General features: G+C 40.0%; 1 protein-coding gene across 4 annotated transcripts in view; it reads right to left on the bottom strand.

Moving 5' to 3' along the window:
* Window positions 1-544: 544 nt before the first annotated feature.
* The window catches only part of LOC124111365 (cys-loop ligand-gated ion channel-like), an 81129-nt gene continuing 57065 nt past the window's right edge, over window positions 545-24608 (bottom strand). For 3 of the 4 annotated variants that reach the window (XM_046471031.2, XM_046471034.2, XM_046471035.2), the window contains 6 exons: window positions 23154-23351; window positions 15886-16143; window positions 13933-14088; window positions 12590-12769; window positions 11656-11703; window positions 545-4383 (listed from right to left, as the gene is read on the bottom strand). In XM_046471031.2, the coding sequence (XP_046326987.1) occupies window positions 4348-4383; window positions 11656-11703; window positions 12590-12769; window positions 13933-14088; window positions 15886-16143; window positions 23154-23351 (876 nt within the window). In that variant the 3' untranslated portion in view covers window positions 545-4347. Of the gene's footprint in view, window positions 4384-9713; window positions 9776-11655; window positions 11704-12589; window positions 12770-13932; window positions 14089-15885; window positions 16144-23153; window positions 23352-24608 lie in introns of all 4 variants that reach the window. The other variant, XM_046471032.2, reaches the window with a different exon arrangement.

The following is a 24608-nucleotide window of genomic DNA, read 5'->3' as shown; positions in this document are numbered from 1 at the left end:
AACCCAGTGTTTGACATCATGAGCATCGTTCTACGCAATTGGGACAAAATGACATTCATCAACCAAGTCAGCGAACCTCAACACCCTATCCTGTTAGTCGCCTCTTACGACAAGCACAGTCGCCTTTTACGGCAAGCATGACTTGTGTCAAGAGCTAATCCAAGGATGTACAATGTATATGGGATGAGCGTATAGCGGGGGTCCATTCCTTCTTACCGAACCAATCTTTATGGCAGCTGTTAGCATTCTTCGTTACTCGCCCGTGATGACGGATGTAAATCTCAGCATCCAACGGGAAACGTAAGATCGATAAAATTAACCATTATGCCTGCCAATTCAAGGTAGAGTAGAAAATTTGTATTCTGAAGTCGTACATCAAATCAAGCTGGATCGACACTTATAATCTCGAATTCACTGTCACTTCGGTGCGGGCCGCATGGCGGTATTCGGAAAGGTCGATTGGCTTTTAGAAAAACATGTCAACATCATAATCATAACGTGCACATCACATCGCGGGAAAAAAACATAACAACAAAGACATACAAACATGATGAGGACTTTATTTGTCAAGATAGCATCTTTGCATCCTCCTCTAAAACAACGGTATTTGACAGATAACGTCATTCTGTCATGCATTGAGCAGTGTTCAGATAGAAACTATTCACTCCCCTCTAAGACAGGGTTAAGGTAAATCAAACTAAAGAAGTAGAGGTTAAAGAGACTGGGGCATTTTATAATACACAACAGGATCAATTGTAATGGAAACTCATACAAATGAATTGTTTCTAATATCATGATGACTATTGGAGATAGTAGTTCCAGTTCCAGTTCCAGTTATTGCTCATTTCGCACACGCAAATTGATGATGGTTTGAATAAAGATGGTCTTGTCGCCATATTTTAATGCTTTCCTCCAGTGTTTATTCCATAGTTTAGCTAGTATCAATAGTGTGTAAAACACGGTAATTGTGGTTGATGAATTAATGCCCGATTGTGGTTCTGGTGCCTAATTTCACGGAGGCTTCTGTTGTCTCATTAACTGACATCATAAATATAGCAGACAAACCAAATGGTGCTCCAATGATTTAAAAAAGTAAGAACAACCATTAGTGCCTAGTTTAGTTAATCTCTGATCATCAACTTTTTAAGAAAAAGTGTTTTTTGAAAACATTGTGGTTAAACCATTGTTGGTGGTGACAAGACCACCTTTAAGGACGGGTAGATGTTTATTCACAGCAAAAGATGTTGCCAGCTAAGGCGATTGGTACCTAGTATGACTACAGGCAAAGTGAAATCTCGGTATCTCAAGTGGAAAGGGTGTGTGAAAAAGATGGTCCAAAAGCATCTCAGTCAAACCATGCCGTGTCAGCTTCATCGTAGACGTGTACTAGAGTGGTGTCACCCCTGAGCACGGGATGAGAATGATGCTGACAGTCTCCGCCTAATTACCAGTGGATCCTGGCATGTCTGAAAGAGGCAACTTCAGAAGGATCCTTTAAGGTTTCAAAGGTTTCAATTTTGATAAATATTTACCTCCATTGTGTACACAATTCCACTTTCGTACGTGTTACAACAACTACCTTTCAGTGAAATGAAGGAATTCTCAATGAATGGCATATGCCCGGTCCACGATTGGGTACTTGTATCTTTTAGCACATAAATTGTTTTGTTCGCTTTTTGGGGGTTTGATTTCCTTTCCGTCATGAAATCCTCAAACTTGCATTTCGCAAGTGCAAAGTTTATGTTAGGAACGATTAGAAATTGCTGCCTCATGTAACTTTGGAATTAAACTGAAAGTTAACTAAAATGTCATGCTTTTCACATAGATATCAGCAGTTGGGAGAACTACTATAGTTTCGTATAACGGGGCTTTGGGTCTTAATAATGAGAAGACTAAGTATGAGAGACAGTATTTAAAAACCGTGGTAACTCGAAGCCCTTGAAACAACCGAAATATATCGAGGAATTATTATATAAAGAAAGTATTCACTCATTATTGATGGTGGCTAAAATGAAAAAAAAAAAAAAAATGGTTATTCGATGGTGATGTATTTGATACGGGTACCATAGTAGTGTTTTGGACCTTAAGTTTGCAGTGTTTCGGCGACTGTTTTCAGTCTAGTAACGTTTGTGTTTTTGTTGGTCAGATCCAGTTTTCAAATGTGTACTTTCTTTTGACGGCAGACTAGTTCGAGACAAGAGGTGTGTCGATATTAGATGATTCAGCAAATAAGGATTCTTCCTAACCTATACAATCACATGTCTCAAACAACATCCCCAGTGGTTTGACCCATCCTCGATTATTCAGTGCATTATATATCCATTCAATTATGATCAATATCTCATAATATAAAATGAAGATGTGGTACACTGGATAAGCGAGGATAGGTTTCACTACATTAAGAATACGCGCTGCTTACAAAGACGTACTGTATCTTTGTCTGGGCGTATCACTAAAAAGTTAAAGCGTACTACCATTTATTCCAATAGACGTTTTGTGTTGTTATATGAGTCAGATTAGACCAATACGTTTGAGCAGCGTTTGTACTGACAATATTACACGGGAAGTCTAATTGCCCGTACCGGATAACATTTCACAACATCTGAAGAGGAATAGTTATATATCAACATTCAAGATTGTTTACTGAGTGTATATATAATGAGCCAATCTATTATTTACTTTGGTTGTGACAGTACACAAAACATAAATTGAAGGAATTATCGGTGATGTAACACAGAAATACATGAAATCTCATTAACTCGAAATCTTTGGAAATCCATACAATCAGACGGATTTCGAGACAAGCAGTACCGATATTTGACTTGACAGGCGCATACCATTTGCCTTGCTTTTGTAACCGAATCTATCTTGTTCATTATTTAAACAGTGTGTGCATTCAATGAGTCGCTGTTCTATCAATATTGATACTCCGGAACAGTGGGGTTGAACCTATGTAACTTGATGCACCTAACAAGTTCATATAAACAAATAATCTTATTCGACATATCGTAATGATATCGTCTTCAGCGACATGTCGAGGTAATAAATTTCGAGTTAAAGAAGTTCGAGTTAAGGAGTTTTCGCTGAAATCAACAACGATATACACGAAACACACTTAAGACCTGGGCCCAGTTCCACAAAGCGATCTTAGTTCTAAGACTGTCATAACTCCAATTCTTAAACATAGATTTACGTCAGTCGTAGCGCGGAGATCGGTTTTTTTCGGAATGGTACACAGATTCTTCCTCTGTTTGCCGATAGGTGGCGAGTTGTAAGGTATGGAACTCGAGATGAAATGTCAATCGTAAAGCTAACAACCTGTCTTTTGATGAGTAGTTTAAACATACATCTACACCAAATCTAGTTTTTCTCTATATTATCATGACTATTCGAGACAAGAGGTATGAAATATATGTTGGTGCAAATCGTATTATGTGAAATTATTGCTTGTGGTGGATATATCACAAGTTGTTACACTGTATATCATCAGGTGCAAAGTTCTAGGTGCATATATGGACAAACTCCCTTGAGTCGAGTCGGTGTTCTGATAGTATAATACATCTCTCGTGTCTTATTAATAACAAATGTCTCCATCAACGTGCACATGTGCACATCATAGTAAGCTTCAGGAGAGAAGGGATCTCGCGCCCCGGTGTACAGGTGAGCATCGAGGGGCAGGACTGTGTACAGTAACTATAAAGGATGATGTTGTCTTTGGGACAGGAGAGTCCCGTGGCCCTCGCTTTCCCAACACGGAATAGGGGTTGGCTTGTGTGCTTGAAGGACGAACCTCTACTAGATAAACATGGCGGTGATGGTCCTACCGTGTCTTATACTGAAGATGGATAGTAGATAGTGGCATCAGCGTTCGAAGTGGATGCCTAGAAGAGTTTCATCCTCCGGAGCACCTGTGTTACGTGTGTGTCCTCCAGATGCCGGATGTGTCTGGACAACCTCTGACATTGTCAAGGAGGAGTCTTTTCACTGTGGGAAGTTCACAAAGAGTGGTATTCACAGAGTAGATTTCAGACACGAGTGATTCGTCGGGCACGTTGTCCAAATCTTGCGCTTGACTAGGTTGCGGATCTCTGTGCAAGTCCGACATCTGCGAAGGACATGCCGACTGTTCAATGGCGTTTGATGACCTTGGTCTTCATAATTCGACCTTTTTCTGCAACCTTGTTCTCTGACTTGACCTACTGTGACCCTCTGCTGAGCAGGAGTAGAGACTTACAGGTCATGCGAAGGTCAGCTGTACCGTTTCTAGAACGCTTCGGGAACGTTTTCGGTAAGGTCATCTTCAGTTCTTGTTAAGAATTGAGGAACTCGGGTAGAGGCATGTAGATGTTAGTATTTTGACTTCACTCTATTTTGCCAACCTTCCTGCAAAGAAACGTAAGATACTTTATGATTGAAATTTGCAGATACGTACAAAACATGACAATCCCCCCAAACCAATTGCAAATTGCCAGCATAGTGTTCTGGTAATTGATGGAGATCTGTATCCTGCTTACGTGTGCATGTACGGCGTTTGTGTTATGTTCTTAGAGTGATGCAATAAAGCATACATGTGTAAAATGAATGAGACTTCTAATGTTGGATTTAAGAGGTACCCATGGCAACAGCAGTGTAAATCCCGAAACAAACGATAATTTGGTTCCATTGTAATTTGTCTATGTAGGTTGTAATATTCTGCTTACAAGCGTGGGGTATGTGGCTATTTTGATGTTCTACTGAAAGATGTATTTGAGAGTCTTGGTGTGTGGTCTATGTATGTCCAATGACAGGGATAACTTCGAAACCATTGTATTCTATGTTAGGCAATGAAAAAGATATTTCTCAAAATATGAGTATTTTTTAAACGACCAGATCACCAGACTGTTCGGCTCAGTTGGAAGAAAAACATTTCAATTCGTTACAAACCAAGTCATAGATCAGACAAAGAAAAGTAGCTGTTCCCTTAAATCTGGGGTAACTTGACATTCAAATAACAAATAATGAAACCGGATGTTTTACTAAATGTAACCAAATATCATCGATTGTTCTGAATATTTAAGTTTGGAAAGATCCACATGGTGCTGAGAAACATCTTAAAGTCTTGCCATGGTCTTTTTCGTTGATCGGTGTCATTGCAACACGTATGACGTCTATTGTTGGATGTGATGAGTCGGAACATTACCTCGCATTGTGGAATTTGTTAAAGGTACAATCACTATCATTCAAAATGAATTGGTTGAAACAAGAGCATACATAAACTACTGATCATTTGTGGAAACACTGGCTACGATATATGTACACATAAACATGACTCATCGCTTCAATCACAATAAGCAATCACCATAAGCTAGTTTGCTGTTGTTAGGCCACAACAATGCCATTATTTGGTCGTCGGATGTTTGATTAAAATTGAAGATTTTATTTATTTAACTGAATCAAATTCCAAATACAATACCAAAAAGCCCAAACGTCAAAAGGGCTGTTGCCCGTTGTATAAATCGCATAAGACTTGTCCAAACTACTCAATAAATCATAATCCACAGACATATATTGAGGGATTCAAGGGTTTTTCTTTATATCTTTTTCAGAACCTTGGTTCGAGTGATCTTCCCACGGATGTTACATTGTAGTTACATGTTAACGTTTAATTTTTTATTTGCTAAATGACGCACTGAACAATTTTCCAGCTCTATGACGACGGTATGTAAAAAAAAATCGAGTCTGGACCAGGCAATCCAGTGACTGATATTATGAGTATCCACGGCGTCGGGGTACGATGACTCGCAATCAACCAAGTCTCCGAACATGACTACCTTATCAGTTAAGTCGCCTATAACGACCAGCATAGGGTGCTGGGGACCAATGCTAATCCGGAATCAGACCGTGAGTTTAATAGAACCACGCAATTCCGACGAACAAACAATTAATTTGTTGTGTCCTTAAGCTAAATGTGTGACACGCTCCACTACCACAACACCGATGTAATTACAACACATTAATGTCACTGTGTAATTGTTCTGACATTTTGTACAATACTTACCTCACAATATATGAGAACATAACAAGACAACATCACAATATTCACAAGGAGTGTCGCATGTGAGCCGTGTCTGGCTGCAATTGATACCACTGTCATTAAATCATTTATCCACCTTTGTCAGAATTCCTTTCGGCATGTTCCGTAGACCTTACATTCTATTTATGTGCCCTTGATTTATCTTAGATGTTTAATCCTAGTTTGAGTGGGCGAGATCCATTCTGTAAATTATGAAGACGTTGTAAATTTATAAAAATATACAGACCACCGGCAATGTATCTTTGACCGCGTTTTGTTTCTGCTGAATTGTTACAGAGCAATTGTTAAATGGGAGATATGTAGATTAGTTAATTTTGTTGTTGACAAAAGTGATTTGACAAGTTGAGGGTGGGGCTCTTTAGAAGACTGAATGTTTATCAGAAATGAATACCTAAAGAATTTAACTTATATCCTTGCATCCTTTTGGGGAAGATTGCTGCCAATGAGTCTGTAGATGAGTCTTCAGTGGCCGCAGGTTGTTCGCAAGGGGGCATTAGGATAAGATATGTATGATCGAGGGCTGTGTGAGTCATCTGATTGAGGAGTGTGCGTTGTATGACAGATTGGTTGTGGGTGGTCTGACCGAGGATTTGTGCGTGGTCTAACCGAGAGGTTGTGTATGGTGTGACCGAGGGATTGTGACGTGATCTGACCGAAGGGTTGTGACGTGGTCTGACCGAGGGATTGTGACGTGGAATGACCGAGGTATTGTGACGTGGAGTGACCGAGGGATTGTGACGTGGTTTGACCGAGGGATTGTGACGTGGTGTGACCGAGGGATTGTGACGTGGTGTGACCGAGGGATTGTGACGTGGTGTGACCGAGGGATTGTGACGTGGTGTGACCGAGGGATTGTGACGTGGTGTGACCGAGGGATTGTGACCGAGGGATTGTGACGTGGTGTGACCGAGGGATTGTGACGTGGTCTGACCCAGGGATTGTGACGTGGAATGACCGAGGGATTGTGACGTGGAATGACCGAGGTATTGTGACGTGGTGTGACCGAGGGATTGTGACGTGGTCTGACCCAGGGATTGTGACGTGGTGTGACCGAGGGATTGTGACGTGGAATGACCGAGGGATTGTGACGTGGTGTGACCGAGGGATTGTGACGTGGTGTGACCGAGGGATTGTGACGTGGTGTGACCGAGGGAGTGTGACGTGGTGTGACCGAGGGATTGTGACGTGGAATGACCGAGGGATTGTGACGTGGTGTGACCGAGGGATTGTGACGTGGTCTGACCGAGGGATTGTGACGTGATGTGACCGAGGGATTGTGACGTGGAATGACCGAGGGATTGTGACGTGGTGTGACCGACGGAGTGTGACGTGGTGTGACCGAGGGATTGTGACGTGGAATGACCGAGGGATTGTGACGTGGTGTGACCGAGGGATTGTGACGTGGAATGACTGAGGGATTGTGACGTGGTGTGACCGAGGGATTGTGACGAGGTGTGACCGAGGGATTGTGACGTGGTGTGACCGAGGGATTGTGACGTGGAATGACCGAGGGATTGTGACGTGGAATGACCGAGGGATTGTGACGTGGTGTGACCGAGGGAGTGTGACGTGGTGTGACCGAGGGATTGTGACGTGGTCTGACCGAGGGATTGTGACGTGGTCTGACCGAAGGATTGTGACGTAGTCTGACTGAGGGATTGTGCGTGGTGTGACTGAGGGTTGTTCGTTGTGTGACCGAGGGTTGTGCGTTTCATTACTAAGTATTGTACGTTGTTTGACACGGGACTGTGCGCTGTCTGGTACGTGTGTCTAACCGAGGGATTGTGACGTGGTCTTGTGCGTTGTCCGGAAGAGGATTATAACTTGTCTAGGAGAGAGATTGACAGTTGTCTTGGAGATTGATTGTGCGTTGTCTGGCCGGTGGTTGCGCGTCGTCTGGAAGATGGATTGTGACTTGTCTGGGAGAGGGATTGTACATTATATGACGTAGGATTGAGAGTTGTCCGGAAGACGGATTATGCGTGGTCTGATCCTGGAACTGGGGATGTCAGAGGGATTGTTGTGCGGATGGTAGCAAGTCTTAACGGTGATTGATGGCTTGTGTATGTGGTAGGTCGTGTTATAATTTACAGTTGGTTGTGTTGAGTGAGGGTGGCAGTGTCTGGATACTTCATTAATGTTCTTAATATTGTTTTAACCTTATACTTTCAGGGTCAAATAAAATATACACTCTTTCATGAAGAAAGATGGTCCCTTAACATGAGATAAAATATTTTCAATCTTGTATTTACTACGTTCTATGTCGTGAGCACGAGATACTACGCTGTGCGCATCAATTGTCATGTTGTACGCACAGAATGCTATTTTGTGCACAACTGAATTACTGAATTATGGACGCAAGAATTAGTGTTTCCGTTAGCACACTTTACCTATTTCTTGTTGAGGATGTAAGTAACGGTTCGTGTTACATACGGGTGCTGATGTGTTCAGGCAACCCAAGGATTACACCTGACCCACATAGTATTCGAGTGAGTGAGTGAGATGGGTATAGTACCACCTTAATTCAGTTATATCACGCCGTGACAAATACGTTTATCACTTTGGTGCATCCAAATATGCTCGTCAATGGAATGAAAGACGACTGAGCATTATCGGGGCGATGATCTGGGAATCGAACCAATTACCAATAGATCCTGACAAATTAAGAAAAGAACTGCACATTGTGTTGTGAGTCAGTGAGTCAGTTGGGTTTTACGCCAGCAATATCTCGTCGGGGGACACCAGAAAAGCGCTTCATACATTGTACCAATGTGGGAAGTCGAACCCTGGCCTTCGGCGTGAAAAACGAACGTTTAACCACTAGGCTACCCATCACCCTCTTTATCTTTAACCCAAAACCTGTTTCGAATGGATAGAGTGTGCGCTCGAATGACACTTGTGCATCAGTACATAGCTCGTGCGTACAACATTATGCAACAAAGAGTACACACAACATAGTACGTCGTACTCACCACCAACTTGTTCGCACAAAATAAAAATAGTTTTTGCTCGTATCCCTTAAGCAATCATTAAGTTAAGAATGATAAATAAAAATAGCAAAATATAAAAGTTGTCAGCTGAATGGATCATGAACCTTATAAACCGAAGGGATTAGTGATACACGCACTCGCAAATCTCTGGTCTTGTGAATAAACATTGGCGAAGCATTCCGGAAAAAGCGAAACTATTTAAGAAGGAAAATTAGAGACGCGAACCAAACACATCTATATTCTAATGTTACAAAATTGCATACAAATTTCAGATGGACTACTAACATAAAAAATACCCATCACGTCTCGTTCGTTTCCGTCAACATAACAATTCATCACATAGGTTCCAGAATTAAACGAGAGGAGACGAATGAATACAACAACGTAAAAAAACAACAACACTGTGCACAACTCGACAATTTCCGAAGAAGAAGGACACAGACGAAAATAAACGAAAGCATGGGATAAAGCAATGGCGAAAAGGTACGACTACCATTCAGAGAAGTCCAAATATGTACACACGGTTGTTAGTAAACGGTTTTAAGTAAGCGAGTCTATTCAGGCGGTTGATGAGGAATTACACAGGGTCACTACTTCACTAAGTCACTGAAGCATAAGCTGGGTTTCGAATCTTTAAGTATGAGACTGACCCATTTTCCGTGTTTCGCAGATTTCTGTGGGATTCCTTCACTTACGGAGACTTATGGAGTATCTAAAAGGAAAATAAGGATTATCCACGTGACTAGAGTTTCCTCCAACCTATCGTGGTTATCTCCCCTGATTCATGATGTCACAAAGGATAAATAGGATGCTTAGTGTTAGTGTGCAGTTAGTAATCAATGTACGTGAAAAGTAATACAGGATAAATCAGTTAACAACAATTATGCATATAAATAAAACATTTGGTATTGAAACCATAACCTTAATATCAGTATTTATTTGTTTAAAAACATTGTATGGATTAATATTGTATATATTTTTGTAAATTTCAAATAGATTTGAGACGTACAATGCGCAGGCCACATCAGCTTAACTACTTGTTCGTCGGAATCGCAACTCATAAACTAAAATGAATAAGGTCAATTAACTTATTTTCCAAATACAGTTTAAGTGTTACACACTAATACTAGGGTTGATTAATTAGTTCAAAGCCTCACATAGGAGAAATTGCGAAATCTGTTGTTGTGACTTAATCACTTCATGTTACTCAAGTTTGTCCATATTCCAAATGTCACAAACCCCTGCCAAATTTACAGACGTGTCACAGCGAGATAACTTGTAATCATATAATCTCCACAACAAATGATTTCAGATTTTCAGATAAAAGTTACAATTTTTTTTACATTTTTCAATATCCTCCTCCATGCTTATATGTCACACAAGAGACTCCGACGAAAAAGTAATTATCTTAATACTAGAAATATGAATAGAAAATAAAACCGTAGAAAAACAGAATTATTGAAAACATAGATAAGTGTCCTTATGAGCTCAGATGTTGTTATGTATGTAATAGATATGCATAGAGACTGACAGATATGGATAGATAGTGGATTGTCGTGGAACACTCGGGTGTGTTTTAGAGACATGCTGAAATGCAAGGATTCCGTTTCAAAGGACGTTATACACAGAATCATCCAACATATCTGACCAACAGGACTGCTACTCAGAGGCGCCAGGTAAAAAGTTATATTGTATTATTTATAATTGATTCCCCGGAATAATAACAACTAGCTAATGGTTCGTATAAATGATTAAACTGGTCTTCACATGTGCATGTCATAAGTAAAAGTTTATCTAAACTAGAATACACACCCGTGTATACTTAAATATACAAATTACAGGATATTTCATTAAAACCAATATTGGACGACTCTTAACAATTTGGGTTTTATTTGGTTGCTAAACTGGCTGCACGTTGGAAAACAAATGAAACAACTGGCCAGAGTGCCCCGAGTGCGAGATCGGTTCCGCTGGAAGCGGTCGTAAAACCGTCAGATTAAGAAGAAGAAGGTTCACGTCTGATGCTAACACTACCACTACATCAGATGCTAGTAATACACCCCCAGCCAGATACAATGTACTCTAGAATGTTGTTTGATAACCAGACGAGCATATGGAATGTACAAATATCCAAGTGCAGAGGTGACTGAAACGTGATAAACAAGCACTATAAAGATAACATAAAAAGTTAGGAGTGCAATTAATCATACTAGCTGCACGGTGTACGAAGACTATATAATCCAGTATAGCAAAGCATGGTATGATAATGAGTGATTGAGTTAGGTTTTACGCCGCATTACAGTATTACAGTTATATCACAGCGTGTCACGTCAGTGTGTGAGGAATCTGACACTGGTCGTAGAATTTTACCACTTTGGTTGAATCCAAGAGCTCTGTTCTGAGAAAACCAAGATTCATAATCGGTCCGAGACTGGGATTCGAACCCAGAATCGGAGGATCCGGGATGATAAGAAGATACACTCATGCTTCTTTCTATTAGATTATGCTAAGATATGTCACACTGATTGTAACCTATTTTAGTTAGTGTATAACGGAATCAGAAAGCTCTGGACATAAAGGTGACATACATACTTTATACTCCCTATCTTTCTGGGCCATTATTCGTCGTTTCTTGTAAGGCTGGAACAGAATAAGAGAAAATGCAGATATCTCAAAACTACTGGGCCATGTTAATACACGTTCGTATCTGCTACATGCCCCAAAGTGGGTTTTAACGTCGCGTTAAAGATAATTTCACTAATATAGCGAAGTGCATGCACGTGTTTGTGTGGCTGCTTTTCCTCCCCGGACTAATGCCTGGTTTTTCTTGCAAGCACACTGATATATCATGCTGCCGTTCAACATGGATACCCAAATCAGACACATAATACTGACTCCAAGCCGACTAGTCTTTTTCATCTCTTTAATGCCGAGTGCCAGCCAGGATAACGACAAGTACCATCTTTTAAAGTCTATTGATCTGAGGCGGTCAGGGGATCGAACCGCTGACATTCAGCTCTTATAGCAGACGCTGTATCCACAAGTCCAGGGGGGTGGTTCCTCATGTTAGCACATAGAGGGAAGTTTGGTCCGAGGTATGGTTGTACATCGATTTAACATTATCATGTTTAGTCTACAATCTCATAGCAGTTACTCTGTTAACTGATCTGTATACAAATACACTGTGGATGTTGTTGTACTTCATAGTTAACGTTTTCATCATGAATATCGAGTTCTATCTCAATTATAAGTTTGCCAGTGAGTATGTCGACTATATCGCTTTGAACAGTAATTCAGTCATATCAGTTTAATACGGGAGAAAAAAACCCCAAGTGACCCATGATGACAAGAGCACGGGTATAGTGCTGACAGCCCGACGGTAATAATGGGAGAACCTCGAATATAATCTACAAGCGGCTTCTGGAACGGTTAGGGGACGTAACTCTGTACATCGGATTGCGGCGCCTTAGACCTACAACTTACAATAAATCGTTTCTTCATAGTAGTATTGTGTAATTTTACTTACTACTATATATATTGCCAGCATGAATCCGGCGTTGTAGAGGATGTACAGGGCTACGAGTACAGACAGGACTATAACCTCCACCTTGTCGGCGTGCTCGCGGTCCTTCAGCAACGTCGTCACAATGCCGTGCCACGCACACACCGTCGACAGCATCACCATTGACGTTAGTAAATATTTATCCTGAAAACATACAATTGTCAAGAACAAAAGGACATTTGGAATGCGTTGCTGAAATATCGGCTGTTTAGTGCGATGCGTATCATTAGGAAATAAAGCACGTTGTTAAGACCGTTGATAAGATAAGTGAATATTTATCCTGAAAATGTGCCATTGTTAAAGGAGAGGTTATCTAGTGTGCATGAACTTTACCTCTCGGGTACAGTCAACCTTCGTTTAGTTGGAGGCCTGAGGACTTTCGAAATCTTTATCTTTCTCGACATATCCGTCGTTCGGGACAAACGGAGTTAGGATTACAATGCCGATTATAATAATAATTTATTCATCAAGTAGTGTAGGCAATATACCAATTCTACATTACAGCGTATACACAAATCGTAATCGCTTTGCTTTGAAAATGAAGCTAGCAAAGTTTTCCACAGTGGTACATCAGTTAAAGACATCTAACTATTTAACTTGTAATGCCAATTAGAATACTGTCGGGGCCTACTATAGAGATTGACCTGTACTGTACGCAGGACACTTTGAGCTTTGGGATTCGGTTATCCCGAAGTTATTCTGCGGGTGCATATTGTGGTCTATATTGTGGAAACTACAAAATCCGGTAAGAAGAGGTTGATCTTTAAAGAGTATTTCAGCCATATTGTAATATTGCAGCACATTGTGTGATGAATACTCAAATGGGTCAGGTCGTTGACCTTAATATCTTTGGTGAAATGCGTGATCACGGGTATGGTTCTGACAAAGTAAAGATCAGAATCAGGCCTGAACTAAAGAACAATCGATGTGTCGAAGGGCGAATTGCGGCACAGCCAACTGCAGAGTGTTCCATGGACGGACGGTTACCTTCCTTGTTCACGACGACACCCGTCAACACAATCTGTTTGTGTCCGAGAGTGGCCCTCTGCGTCCATCTTCGATTATACATATATTGCTATCATAAACCCTGGACACATTCGCCACCATGGCTTCATTTGGAACTGACGTCAAGCTTTCCTCACGCTCAAAAGAGTAATTTGATTGGGGGCATTTTTTGTATTCGTTCCATCGAGGTGAAAGTGAGGCTGCGGTGGCGAATGGGTCCAGGGCATTCATCATAATATAGACATGTGAACACCTTAGACGCTCATCTGACGACATGCATGTATGTACATGATGACACGTACCATATAGGTAAGGTAGGATATCCTCGGTAGACTCTGGTTGACGACCGACTTGAAGGCAACGGCAGTGAGGACAAGCGTGAAGGAGAGCTGAAGCCGGTTCTGGGGTAAATCCTTCTCTACACTGAACGTGGCGAATGCCAGACTGCAGATGAGGAACTGAAAGAAGGGGGAAACACATGAGGCGGAAGTAGGAATCCTTGACCAAATGTAGTATGCTGTAGAGAATAAAATTGAATATCGACTGAGGGAGGATTTTGATATTTTGGAACCCTCCCTATTACAAATACTGAATCCGCCCTTGGTGGGAAGCCCAGTGCTGTGCACGTCCTAGGTGTCTTTGGTGAACCGAGGAGGGCTGGTGCTGACAAACCAAGAAGCATAAGAAGGGCGAATCTGGGAATGGAACCCACGATCACAGGGTCCTGTCAGGCCTAAAGCGAATTGATGTATCTCAAGAGACACGAGTGTCCCTTGCGCAAATGTTACAGAAACACGAGTGCTTATAAATATTTTAAACTGAATCAGAAATTTGTATATCTGTAGTGAAACATATTAAGCACGATATCAAAGGGACCATCGGAAATATGTCGTCGTTCAATACAAGCGGAGTGCAGATATACAATTGTATCGATAAGACTTCTGTCGCAGCCAGAAAGTTACATCGCCTGAAACTATATGTCGAGAAAACGAGGTTTCAATGTATTGGAATTTTCAAGAAAAGGAACAACAAGCCCACAATGTCAACAATCTCATTAGAACCAGATCTCAGTTCTCGTTACCGATATATAAAGATCTGAGGACATCCAATTACGGGTCACGTCAGAACGACCTTCAGCGAACTTTGACCGACCAGTGAAATGACTAACAAAAAGACGAAATGTCAATCAGAGAGCAGCTTTCTCGAGCTTTACGACACTAGTATCAAACTGGCGACTTCCGTTTCAGACTAGCTTAAAAATATGTTGACAAAGTTCTCGATTAAAATATATTTTGTTTATCTATTTTATTGACATATAATATAATAATAGTATATGGTCGAGATTGTATGGCAGTACTTCGCACGTGCTATGCAACGTCCCTTCCGTTTGAATGCTTATCCCACTGAAGCGAGAGATTGACGGTGAGTTGGACGGAATCAGTAGTACAGGCTACAACTGTCGTTCGGAATACCCCGTGTCAACATATTCAAGGTAGCATGATTAGAAAACACATTCCGTCACTGTCGCTTTCCGGTTCTGATAAGCGACGCGCTGATTGGCCGGATGAAAGGTCGTTCAAGACGTGGTGGGATGTCCTCGGATCTTTGTTTAGCGGAAACGAGAACTAAGATATGATTTTAATGAGATTGACAGTGTCACACATGTTCAAATTCTAGTGACACATGATTTTGATATTTGACTCACATAATACCAAACAAATAAACAAATGGCAATAGCGAGGATCATTGTCCTTAAAGAACACGACTGGGCATTTAGTTGGTGTGAATAATTTAGGTTAATTTTTTAAATGAATTATGATACAAAAACTTTTAGTAGATATTCGGTTCCGAATAATGTCGTTTAACAATTTGCATTTTTTCACGCCATGATATTTATCGAAACGTTTACATTACGCCATCTGACAAGATTACTGATGCGGTAAGTCAGTCAAAACTCCAATACTTTAACATTATAGTCGTAGTCATGGCTTTGGATGTTTGGTAAATACCAGACCAGACCAGACCAGATAATCCAGTGATTGATATTGTGAGCAACGATCCACACCGTCGGGGTACGAGAACAGCTGTCACCCAAGTCACCAAGCATGACCTCCTCGTCCACGTGGTCGCCTCTTGCGACCAGCTTAGGTCCCTAAAGACCTTTTCTAATCCGGACTCCCCACAGCAACATAGAAATGACAAGATAATCACGACTCTAATACCTGATCCAAGAATAAAGCACACAACAACCTTACCGTCACCATGAATATATTCCATACAAAGTAACCGGGCCTTCTCGCTGCTCGGCACTTGACGGAAACTGCCGATCTCTTAACACTATTGTCCGCTTGGTCAATGACAATGGCTTTCTTCTCACACTCCGTGTGTACATATAGATGCCACTCTTGCTCGTCCACGAAGCTTTGTCTATTCACCATATGTCTGTTCTCAGAATCCTCAACAATCTCCACCTCGTAGGAGGGAAACTCAGAAGCCACAGTAACAGTCAAATCCTTTGGAAAAAAACAAACAAACCAGTTTCAATTGTAAACGCCACATCAATGAAACATTGTCATCAACAGAGACGGTGCAATGTTGCTCATTCCTATAAACACAGCCTTCGTAAACAGTTGAGTATTTTGGCTATGATATCTCGTCAACAACCAAATATATCAGCTAATAATGATTTAGTGGCTGTTCTTTAACCCTGTAGTTTTTTGACAAATATAAATATAGGATTTTGGACAATGCATCAGTAGTATATGAACATCGACTGTACGATGGCACACTTGTAATTGTGAAACACCCCTAAACAAAACCCTTTTCATAATCACTCTGCCAAAATCAGTGTACATTGTACGATTCCGACCATATCATATCAAATAGTAATGGTATCAGGGGTTCGCGAAAAGGTGACCCCCGGTGGCACCCGTCACAAACACATGCAACGGCAAGTCAAGAGTTCATTCACATGAACAAACAAGGAAACAAATAGTATAAGTCAAATTAGGGAATTGCATCGGATATCCTTTTTGTCACCGAAGCGTCAAATTTGGACATTCCTCTCAATGTTTACAAAAGAAGTTTTTGAAGGCTTTGCCGAAGCCTGGAATGGTGTAACCTTGAAAATCGTCATAGAAAGAGCATGCTCGATTGTACCCTAAAACTAAATGTAGACAACAGGGGATGAAGCTGTTGGATAATTGCTAAAGTCAGCTCTCTTGTTTTACAGTTTTGTGGAGAGTTTTGTTGTCACTCTGTAAATAAGTGAAAGTGTCATTATGACTGGTGCATAAACGATGTTTCCGCAAATCCAAGAGAACTAAACGTTGAATAAGATACGCTTCATGCTAACAAAGATTACATTAAACCAATCGGCAAAAGAAGGTATACATTTGAAAATTGGATTTGAAAAATATACAAACGTTATCAAAACGTTACTTGCCTCAAAGAAGTCGCCGAATCTCTATGAACTTAAGGCCCAAAACACAACTATTATACCCGTATCAAATACATCACCATCGAATGACCATGTTTTGTTTGTTTCATTTTCAACCACCATCAAACATGGCCGTATACCTTTTTTTGCCCAACAGGGTTCCTTGACAAAGACGTCGCTATATAAGTGCAATAATCTTGGACGCGACGTTAAACCCAATTTCACCTCACCTCACCTTGACAAAGAAATGCACTGACGAGACGAGTTCATATATTATTGGTTATTTATATTTATTTTGCGACAGTTTTATTATAACATGTCTCTTTTGGTCTATGTAGCTCACTAAATAATACCGACCGTTGTTTATTGTTCAACTATGTAGATCCCTGATGAATACGGGTCATTGTCCATGACCTTGTACTTTGGGTTGGGTTGTAATCGAAGGAATGCAAGTGGATGTTGTTTTTGTGCTTAAATAACTTCTGCGTTATCTTAAAAACAACTCCTGCTCGCCAATTTACAAGTAGACACAGTCTTAAAACATCTAATCTTTTGCCAATGTTGTTTTTGCAAACAGGTAATGCGAACCTTTGACGTTCCAGCGTTGCCCGCAAGAGGATACGCGGGATGAAGACTGTTGTGAGAGACGTTCCACAAAAATATATCAAAATAGGTGCTGGGGCTTTTTTCAAATTGTTCCAGAATCAACTAAATTAATAAAATGTTCGCTGGGTATTGAATTGTTCGGCTCCACCTTTCACACTAAACACATATGGAGTCCCACTTACCGAACCCCAATATCAAAGGCTGGCACAAATCATTGACGTTACTTATTATATGTGTGTCAACTTTATTACTGGACAATGCTTCGAGCAGATTGACTGGCGAATTGTTTTGAATTTCTGTAAGGACGCCCCTTAGCAACTTGACGTCATATCAGTACACTGAAGAGAAAGAATGGAAACATTAACTGTTCGCTTTCCGCGTGATACTGTAAGGCATCTGTTCTCCATTTGTTGGCAATCACCACCAACATACATGTACATCTCACATATCACAACTGTATGCGTGGAATAACGTAATCGTACTTCGAAAATAACGAAGACTGCCCTACACAAAGGCACAGAACATACAAAATTAGTTCACTAGGGAGAGATCATTTGTATTTCTCCGTGTGTCGTTAATACAAATACACATTAAGAGAAGTCGTTTACTTGCTATCAACGTAAAGTACAACAATTTCACGCTCTTGGTAGAATTTTAATTCGTTTAATTGTCTTGCAGTTCTATTCTCAAGTGCAAGGATTCCGCCCAGGAGGTGCTGCATATTTTTTTCTTATAATGTAGTATGCTGGACGTTTTTCTGTGGAGTCACTGAAGATATGTATTTTAAATAGAATGCTTTGAACACGATCGCGGCAGAGTCTTCGATGTTGGGAAACAAACGAGGGATTAACCTCTCTACAAATACCCGAGATGAGGAAACAAGATTCAGAGTGGCAAAATAGTATCCACAAGACTGTATGACAAGAGAGATGAATTCAACTTTCCAATGGTCAACATTCGCTGTATGTCCAGCTGTATTCCAGCAACTCCAGCTCCATTTATCCAATTACATTTCACGTGTTTTAGGTATTATGGAGCATACTCTTTGTTCGAAGATTTCAGGGTGTCATTCTACTTTAGCTCGAAGGTTGTTTAATCAGGGTTACAGCATTCAAGGCCTTGTGACTTTGAAACAAATATGGTAGACATGTAGAGGGCATTCCAAATTTGACACATCAATGTAAGATGTAATTGTGACTTGTACAGTATGTTTAGGCGAACATTTGCCTTCGTCAAGCTTCCAAAACGTGTGTGACTGGTGAGTCATTCCTTGGAAATTGTGTGAGTGACAGGTGGTCCCGCGGTGCATGACATGTTACCAAACACATAGTGCCATCCCTGATTTTCAGTGATCGATTCATATAATTTTCACCACTATTTTGCCTTTTACGCTCAATGGAATCTATTGCGGCAGATAATCGAGGCTGGTTTTCTCTGGCGTTGACGATTTTAATTATTATGGTTGACATCGACACCCAGTTTAAGAAGAAATCTCCTATCCCCGTTCGGGCTCCGAGGCAGGTGTCGTTTAGCTATGTTCAGGTAAAAAGGATGGATTGTCACGGCAGGAGTAGTATTTGACTGACTGTGGATAAACGTGTGTATATAATTGATGCGTCACCTTCATTATCTATGGCCACAATAAATTAATTATTAGAATTCCATACATACAGATGGGAGGCAGAGGAGATTCACGTGAAGCACGACAGTTTGGTTGGACTACATATGATGTGTTTCATCTGCATAGATATTTTTTTTCGTCTGTAGTTATTTGGGTACATTAATATGTTGTGAGGCGGGATATATGGCTGAGAGGCGGACGGGGACGAAAATCTAAAAAAATGTTTTATCATGGCCTACAGGTTGCAAAATAGAGTGCCCTATGTTCCGGTATTTCCGTGTGAGTCTTGGAAATTCTCAACATTAATCATTGAGTAAGTTATACCACCCAACAGTTGCTAAGAACAGTACGATGTATTGTGAAGAATCAATAACGTCTCGTTATCAGAACAATTGGTTGATTTCTTATAATAGCAATGGGCGATATACAGAATAACCGTATTATTTGTTCCTCGCGTCTGAACGTGTTGACGTTCTCCAAAGCACATTATTAATTCAGTTAGATCGTCAATATTTCTTCGTAGGTCGTTGGATATCCTCTCATTAACCTACACAATTACGCCTCATAAAAAGATAATACAGAGTTAAAGGGATAAAGGATGTAACTAGCTGAGGATAGGTAAACAGTTGACAGATAAAAGATAAACATGATATGTTCTCAGATTTGCAAGTGTTCCTTGGAATCATATACGAATTCCGTCATCAAATACTCAACAACAAGTGCAAATCCGCATATTGTTTTACGACATTGTACATACAAGAGGCATTGGAAAATTCCCATGGCAATAATTTTTGGCAGGTATTCAAACGGCTGTGAGATTGAAATGAATTCACGCTGGAATATATTGGTCAGTCTGTGTCAAAGTTCGGGAGTTACGACAGTCGAAATCCAGATTGCGAGCATACTACATTAGTCAAATTAAGCAAACAATGAATAAAAGCAAAGTTAATATAAAATATAATAAAATATTAACCAAACTATAAATATAGTGAATAATTTGAGTATAACCAACGGGCTACGAAGAATTATGAATGATCTGTCCTAAGTGAATGAATAATGTTAATCCCCAGTCTGGGGAGGGACTAACTATATTCATTCACGAGGGACATATAATCCGTAATGCCGACTTCCGGGTAGGTTATTGTTAAAAAATTATATTTCTCATCGACTTTTAAAGAGACACAATGAAGAAAACACCGTATGAAATATCAACCCTACAAAAGGCAGCCCCTCACAATTAAGCACTGTGGCTTCAAATGACCGATCAATATTGAGAATCGCTGAAATGAAATATCGGAAAGTTGTTACACACGATAACTCTAGTGCCCTTATGGGTAATATTTTCCGTGTCACAATACCCAGGACGCCATTTTACACAGCGCCGGTTCGGAAGTAAAATATATTTGCTGAGAAATAGAAGATATTTAACAAAAAAATAAATTCTCCGAAAACAATCCAATGTTCCCCGGTCTTCAAGTCTCATTTAATCACCGTTTTCAACCAACCCGATTGACGCACCTAACCACACTTTCTGGCTATTTATTTTTTGTTAGCAGTAGGTCAGTACAGTAAAGAACCAGGTGTCCGACATAATTACCACTCCTCTTGATGAGGATGGATTTACCATTAACACTGCACTAAATCCGGTCAGAGACGGGTATTTGGAGGATGTAGAGATGGAGGGACTTGTAAAATATTAAGACAGTGTCGCCCGGTGCTTACGATCTAGTTTGTTACAATAGTTACACACCAAGCGCATGTATAATCTGTCTTGCTGATATCTGAATTACACAAAGTTCCATACAATGAGTATTGTGGAATTTGTACTATACCTACTAAAACTGAAACCAAATGACTGCCCTGAAAGAAATATACATGTCGTGTGACGCTTTACACGTTACTTGTAAGTTCAGCAGAAGTTTTGAGCAAAAATAGCTAATCTTATCAGACAAACCACACCGTTTTAAGGATTACATATATTAATATCTGGTCACCGTTTGACATTTATACATTATTGGTATTATATGTTTTAATGTTTGATATATTTTATTTGCAGCTGTTGTATTTGTTTGTTCGTTTAAAACTTCCTTCTCAATCAGTCTGTCGTAAGAGGCGACTAACGGGATCGGGTGGTCAGGCTCGCTGACTTGGTTGATGCATGTCATCGATCCCAATTGCATGGATCGATGCTCATGGTATCAATCACTATGTTGTCTAGTCAAGACTCTATTATTTACAGACCGCCGTCATAGCTGGAATATTGCTGAGTGCGGCGTTAAACAACAAACCAACCAACCAAGGAACTCAATCAGTTTTAACAGTATTCCAGTTATATCACAGCGTGTCAGCTTAATGTGGGAGGAAAACCCCAAGAGATGTAGGTCTCGTGCTGCGTGTATATCTGTGCTGGAAAGCCACTCATCATTGTGTTTGCGAGGTCAGATTGTTTATTTGTTTGTGTATTGTCTAAGTATGAATATTTCCGGAACGTTGCCGATCTTGTCTTTCATTGCCCACAGAGATAATTCCCGGAGACACCACAGTGTCCGTGGTTTGACATGACATTGGCAAAGGTGAATCCAACATGCAATGACTAGATTGAGTGTGTATGGTTTTACGCCGCTCTTAGCAATATTCAAGCAATATAACAACGGGGGGCACGAGAAATGGGCTTCACACAGTGTACCCATGTGGGGAATCGAACCTGATCATAAGTATTTCCTCTCACGTAACTCGGTAACTGCCAGCCTTTCACTTTGATGGTACATGACATAAAAGGGAATTGTCAACTGCATAAATGTATATCAAACGTCCACGGAGAAGTATAATCAGTCTCGATTATCCGCCGAATCTGATTACATTGCAAGAAAAAGGCAAAATAGCGGTGACAATCATACGAATGGATCACTGAAAATCAGTTCGCAAAAGGGGTAATCTCTTTTGTCATTAAGGTTTGTGAACTGACGTCTAATATCTCGAATTAAGAGTGAATGCGTTTGAGTGTATCAGTGCTCTGAACACGTTTTTAATTATAACACGTGTATCAGCCTAAAGTGACCCTCTTTGAGGTGAAACCCACGAGAACGGTGCCAGATAGCAAGGTATCACATTTTTGTGAATACAAACACCTAGTTAACCTCTACATCAAATGGGAAATTATCGAGTTCTTGTGAATATGGACACCTAATTTACCTGCACATTTAATGTAAGTTTGGAGTTCGTGAAAATATATATTACACACGCACAAAATGATAAATATCGAGTTCTTGACAATATATTCTCAATATGTTCTCAGCTTTTAAAGGTAGACACCTAATTTATCTGTATATCAAATGGAAAGTTATCAGGTTCTTGAAAATAGACACCTAATTTACTTGTACATGACATGGAAAGCTATCAGGTTCTTGAATATAGACACCTAATTTACCTGTACTTCAAATGGAAAGTTATCAGGTCCTTGAAAACAAACACTTAATTTATCTCCTACATCAAATGGAAAGTTAGCAGATATTTGAAAATATACACCTAATTTACCTGTATATCACATGGAAAGTTATAAGGTTCTTGAAAATAGACACCTAATATTTACCTGTACATTAAATGTAAAGTTATCAGGTCCTCGTAAACAAACACTTAATTTACATGTACATCAAATGGAAAGTTAGCAGATACTTGAAAATATACACCTAATTTACCTGTATATCAAATTGAAAGTTATAAGGTTCTTGAAAATCTACACCAAATTGATCTGTACATCAAATGGAAAGTTAGCAGACTCTTGAAAATAGACACCAAATTTACCTGTACATCAAATGGAAAGTTAGCAGATAGTACTTGAAAATATATACATAATTTACCTGTACATCAAATGGAAAGTTATCGAGTTCCAGGTTCTCCATGAACGTCCCCTTTATGATTCTTTTCTCCGACACAAAGCATTCCCCCCTGTTGTTGAACGTAAGGCGGTGACGCAAGATCTCCTTAGGGTCTCCTATCGTGTTTTCGATGTACAGTTTGGGGTTCCAGTACTTCTGAAAGTCCTGGATGTCTCCTGCCTGAAATATTAAAGAATCAGATGCATTAGCAAACTATGACCTGATATTGTTTTGACTTCTGTTATATTACGGCGTATCGGCTTAGTCAACTGAAAAACCGTATTGAATGCATGGAATGGTACTGACAGACTATAGATCCTAATCGGGTCAAACCTTTGGATTCGAATCCACAATCAGCGGATCCTGGTTGAGCAACACAGAGCAACAGGGCCACATGTGCCTCTGAATATAAATTTAAGCGACAAAACAGCTTCCTTTTATAATAATAAATCAGAGTTTAAAAGACAACATAATCAAAATTCTAAATGTATTTGCAATATCAGCCATATTACATTAATAAATCAAAATGAAATTAGAATATATATTTAGTTCAAATGTAGAATCACGTGGAATATGAGTCAGTGAGACAATAGAGAAATATAAAATCAAAGTTAGACGTTGATCGTTAGAACTTTATGAAAATGAAATATAATTTGAAGACATGAATAATGTATACATAATGGCTTCTTTTTTATCATGTAATACGTTCCACCTATATGAATGGAACCTATATGATATTGACACGATTAAGACTTTTACAATATTTGTGTTGTGTATGACATGTTTTACTTCATAGCGATAACGAATAAGCTTCTAGCTCCTTCCCAGTACTATAAATGTCCATTCAAACACGTATGTATGCAAAGGTCAGGTCATATCGTGTGGCTGTTTCATTGATCGTATAAAGTATTCAGCCACGTGCATAAGGCTTGGTGTATAGATGTACTTCGGCCCAGACCACACGCTTTGGGACTTCCGGTATCGAGGCAAAAGGATCAGCACATGTTACGATAGAAAATAGATTTGTGATTATTTTCATATTACGGGAAACATTTCTATGCGTGTGCTTGATAAAAAGAATTCGTACGAAGCGCCACAGAGGAGATCCTTTGACACATATTTGTTCCAATGTGTGTAGCTTTATGTGTGTGATATTCATTTATAACATGTGTCGGAGCCTGAACAGTTGTTACTATATGCTAATTATTCAATAGGACCGTGACGTCATAGAGCAATGACATAATCAAACAATTGATATCCATATTCGCCTTTCGCTTCCGTAGAAGAATTGAGACAACTTGGTTGCTCTCAACATGCCAAATGTATGACAAACTCCTTCACTTTCCTTGACATCGTGTGTCAACCGAGAAACCCAAATGAACTCAGTGCTTTGCGGTCATTAAAATATATGAGTTTGATTTCCCACTTTCGACGTAT

The sequence above is a fragment of the Haliotis rufescens genome, unplaced genomic scaffold, assembly GCF_023055435.1.
Source record: "Haliotis rufescens isolate VD_foot unplaced genomic scaffold, xgHalRufe1.0.p SCAF_4, whole genome shotgun sequence".
Taxonomy (NCBI): domain Eukaryota; kingdom Metazoa; phylum Mollusca; class Gastropoda; order Lepetellida; family Haliotidae; genus Haliotis; species Haliotis rufescens.
This window is presented reverse-complemented; position numbering and strand designations above follow the sequence as displayed.